This window comes from Notamacropus eugenii, chromosome 6 (genome assembly GCF_028372415.1).
Source record: "Notamacropus eugenii isolate mMacEug1 chromosome 6, mMacEug1.pri_v2, whole genome shotgun sequence".
In the NCBI taxonomy this organism is placed as follows: Eukaryota; Metazoa; Chordata; class Mammalia; order Diprotodontia; family Macropodidae; genus Notamacropus; species Notamacropus eugenii.
Genome location: NC_092877.1, coordinates 27398837 through 27403487, shown reverse-complemented (window position 1 = coordinate 27403487; position 4651 = coordinate 27398837). Strand labels below are relative to the sequence as shown.

At 53.0% G+C, this 4651-nt stretch overlaps 1 protein-coding gene across 1 annotated transcript; it reads right to left on the bottom strand.

The window, feature by feature from the left end:
• Positions 1–2282: 2282 nt before the first annotated feature.
• FANCF (FA complementation group F) lies at positions 2283–3832 on the bottom strand. Its single transcript, XM_072619327.1, has one exon. The coding sequence runs from the start codon at positions 3801–3803 to the stop codon at positions 2556–2558; it is 1248 nt and encodes a 415-aa protein (XP_072475428.1). The 5' UTR covers positions 3804–3832; the 3' UTR covers positions 2283–2555.
• Positions 3833–4651: the final 819 nt, after the last annotated feature.

Sequence of the window (4651 nt, the reverse complement as noted above, 5' to 3'; positions counted from 1 at the left end):
AAGATACTTCCCAAACAATGTAGAAGACTCAAGATGAGGTATGATCATAATTTAGGTGAAATCAAATTAGAAAAAAAAAATCACAAGACTTCTAAGAGGCAAGACTATAAGATCCTAGCTTTCAAGGTAAGGCAAATGGGGGCTTCGTAGCTCCTTCATCCCGTGCCACAGTGGTTCCTTGCTCTCTGACTGGCTGGCTTCTCTCTCCAAGACAATGAATAAGGCATATGTGTTTGGAGGACTGAGCATGCGACTAGTACTTTGCTCAGAAGTGAGACAAGTGTAAGGGTTTTTAAACCCTTAGGACAATGGGGTGATCAGTCACTCCTAGGTGATGGGTCTTAAAAAGTTATACATATTTTATTATTTTTCCACTAAAAAAAAAAATGTTCCAGCTCTAAAACTCAGGGTTAAATATGGGAAATAAGATGTGGGCTAGGTGGTGAAGCCTGGTTTGCTAGAGAAAATACTCCTAATTCTACTTCTGGGCAGCAGTCAGACATTCAGAGAATGTTAGAACTGGAAAAGGCCTTGGACCCTGGATAGTCCAGATTTGCTCATTTTACAGATGCTGAAATGGAAGCCCAGAGAGATGATTTCCCTTAGGTACAATGAGAGTTTAAGTCAGCTGTGGAACTTGGACCCAAGTCTTCTAACTCTCAAGCTGGGGGAATCTTTCCATAAAGTCCCTTATGTACAGAGAAGAACAAACTAAGATTTGGCATGTAAGAAATATGACAGAAATGGCCTGATCAGAACCTGGAGAAGAATCACAGCCGAGGAGGAATGCTGACATCCTTTTATCCACGAACCGTTTTATCTAACATAGAGGACTCAAGACATCCTTCTGAGACTGTCTTACTTCATACACTTCCTTGAAGTGTATGTGGGAGAAAGGGGACCAGACTTGGCAACAGGCCTGGAATCAAATTATGGCTCAGAAAAACCCCCAAACCCTTTCAAGATTGGATATTTATCCTCTAACTCACATTTTTGCCATTCTTTATTTTGATTTCTGCAGCAAAAGGCAGGGATCATATATTACAACTTCTGAGGCCTGCTAGTGACGAGGACAAAACTGTCAGTAGAGCATAAATATATAAAACCTATAAATCAGAACCTCGGTCATCTGGCACGGTTTATGGAGTGAATCTCATGACTCAGCTGGCATGCTGACTGAGGATCACAAAGGTTAACCACTATTCCAAAAGAATTGCAGATACATATTTTTGCTCAAAATAAAGTTAAGCTACTGAGCAGTCCATGGAGAAGGGTCAAACTGTATATACTTCATTACTTCTTGAAGCATAATCTACAAATGTAACAGGCATGAAATCTATTATTACATGAGACATTCAGTGTGATTCAGCTTTTCAAACTAAATACATTGAGATTCCACTCTGCGCTATAGTTGGCTGGCTCATCGCCACTGTCTTTCTGGGTTTCGGTCATCTGTATAACCAAGGAAAGGAAAAATAACTCCCTTGATCACAATGTAGATGATTATGACTTTTACAGCTCCTAAAATTCTGTTCTCAGAAAAGATGGCCATGCCCATAGCATCAAAATCATTTGCTTATTCCGTACACATGGGCACACTGCCATATGAGGTGGCTGTCCCTCTGAATTATGTGACATAACTGGAGAGTCTGACTGCTCAGGGCGGTGCTGAGTGAATCTAGTCAGGAATGAGGTCCTGATTTATCAAGTTCTACATAACACTGACTGGCTGCTGAGGCTTCTCTACACTCCTCTGTCAGCCCCTGCTGACCAATGGCCCACCACTTTATCCTTTCCATTTAAATTCCCACCCCAAACCTGTAACTGTAGTGTAGTAGGAAGAACATTAACTTTAGTCAATCTCTGAACTTGAATCCTAACTTCCATTATACTTAGCATGTAACTTTGGGCCAGTCATCTGACCTTTCCGTGGCACTTTCCTTTCCAATCGATGGAGGGCCTGCAGCACATTTTATGCAAGGTCTGTCCAGCTCTAACATGTATGATCTGTAGATAAAAGTGATCCATCATCACCATTCCTTCCTAATGGAGGCCCTATACATTGTCAGCACAAATCATTAACACCAACTGCTTTGGCTTAGCTTTTACTTTGTCAAAAAGGAGCGTCCAGCTGGGTAAGATGGCTGATGCTGACACAGAAAGCATCGGTAAAAAAATTAAACAGAAGAACCTTTCCTGAACACCTTTCTTTACTAAGCGCATCCTCCGCATAAACTACTGAAAATGTATTCTACTTGAAAGATCAGAACTGGAGCAACTCGTTCAAAGGAGGGAAGTTTAATTTTTATCCTTTCTTCAGAGGATTCTTGAAAAAATAGGAACAGTGTAAAAGGAAAACATTTACGTAACTGCAGAAGGCCCAGCCCACTGAAAGTCATTTCAAACAGAGCATCTTTGGACAAAGTGCATAGCGACAGTCAAAGGCATTCTTAATTTAAAGGCTGGTAAAGAATGAGGGAGAAACCAGGGTTTTCATGTTTTTTCTGAGTACCGGGCCTAGCTTCTGCACTGGGCTGCAGGACGCGTGTCCAGGGTTAGTTCTTGTGAACAGTGAATACAGGCCTCCGGGTGGAAGCTAAGGCAGGGAGCCCAAGCCCAGGCCCTGCGCCGTGTCCCCCCCGGGGCTCGGCGGCCCCAGCCCTCCCGGGGGGCTCGTCCCCTCCAAGGTCCTGCCGCAGATCGCTCCACACGCTGAGCCCCCGGGCCTCGAAGCCTCCGTCCTGGGCCTGGCGGGCGTCCAGCACCGTCCGAGCCCGGGTCCTCAGGGGGGCCGGGGACCGGCAGAAGCACCGGAAGCAGTCCAGGAGGCGCTCCCAGGTGGGCCCGTCGGGGTCGGCCCCGACCCAGGCCCCGCGGACCAGGTCGAAGTGCAGGCGGCTACCCCAGTCCGAGAGCAGGTCCAGGCAGGCTTCAGCCAGCGCGGGGTGGCGGCTGGCCAGGGAGGCCAGGAGCGGAGCGGGCAGGAGGCGGCAGAGGGCGGCCAGCGGGGCCGGCTGCGCCAGGAGCCAGGCCAGCAAGGGGGCGGAGGCGTTCGGCCCGAGGCCCGCCGGGCTCCCCGGATCCTCTTCTTCTTCGTCCCTGTCCGGCCCGGGGGCGGGCTGCAGCAGCAGCGCTTCCGTCACCACATCTACCCAGTGAGGCCCGGGCAGCTGCCCCCATAGGCGGTCCAGGAGCTGCGCCTCGGCCCCGGGCTCGGCCCTGGCCTCTTCATGGAGCCGCAGCAACAGCAGCTCCGCCTCGGTTCTCAGAAGTGCGGGCTTGGCCTGAGCTGGCCCGGGAACCAGCAGCGGCAGCAGCAGCTGGGAGGCGGCCCTGCGGCGGGCCAGCTCGGCCAGGCGGCCTGGTAGGCCGGCCTCGGCCTCGGCCTCGGGCTCGGGCTCCTCAGGCCCCTCGGGCCCCTCGGGCCGCAGGTGCCGGAGCAGCTCGTGCAGCGCGGGGCCCTGCAGCGCCGCGTTCTCCAGCAGCCCCAGCGCCAGCAGCTGGTCCCCGCGCCCCAGGCCCTCGAAGCTCCCCAGAGGCAGTAGCCCCAGCCCCGGCCCCGGCGCCGAGCAAGGCCCCACGTGGCCATCAGACCGAGGCCGCCGCCGCAGCCGGCGCAGCCCCTCCTCCAGCGCCGCCCGCACTGGGCCGCGGCGCCGGAAGCGCCCGTGCACGTGACGCAGGTAGCGGGCCCAGCGCAGGGAGCGGCGCACGGCCACGCGCCCCCAACTGCCCGCGTGGCGCGTGCGGGACACGGCCAGAACCTCGGCGAAGCTCTCCAGTTGCTCCAGCAGCCGCTCCATCGCCGCGGCGCGCCAGAAGTGACGCACACGTGCCCGCCTTCTTTCTCTCGTCTCCTCTCATCGTTTCCGCAAGGACGCCGTCCCTATTGGTGGAGACGCCTGTCAATCAGTCGCCATCTTTACTGTGGGCAAGTAGAGGCGGGAAATAGAAACCTCTCCTGGACGCTCTCACCGAGCAACTCTGGTAACTGTTGCCGCAGGAACCCGGTCTCCATCTTACGTAGGGAAAAGAAAGAACGCTACCCCAAGGGCGCCCAGCTGGGGCGAGGACGCTTGCTTGCCCGCTCTATTTGACTAGATGTCTCATTTCTCATTGCAAATGTCTGTACTGAAGATACGCAGACTGAACTGAGATATAAAGCTGTGGGAGCCTCAGTACAGAAGTGTACGTAATCACGTGTCTTGATTGTCTACATATACGCGGATATAAACCTACACACGCATGTCCATACGTGCTGTGAGCGTGGCTGTCTACACGCATGTACACATGTGCGCGTGCATGTGTAGGCATGTGCACGTATGCACACATGTATGTATCCGCACGCTTAGGCGTGTAGGCCCACACACATGAAAACCCACTTTGTACGGGAGAAGAGCGGGTGCCCACGTGCCCGCAGGCCCACGGTGCGCCTGGCACACAGGAGGACCTTCCCCAGTGCCCATGGGCTGCCTGACGTCCCCGTTAGAGTCTGTGGATCCGAAGGAAAACACGCGAGGGCAGGAGCTGTCAAAGTGCATAAAATACATCAGAGAAGGAGAGGAACGGAAAATAATGGGTCTACCCGCAGCCTTGGGGTTCAGTCCTGCAGAGGGGAGTTTTGTCTTACAGCCTTTATTAAAACACTGGG

Coding starts and splice junctions, on each gene's coding strand:
- FANCF (XM_072619327.1), bottom strand. CDS start 3,803: ATGGAGCGGCTGCTGGAGCAACTGGAGAGCTTCGCCGAGGTTCTGGCC.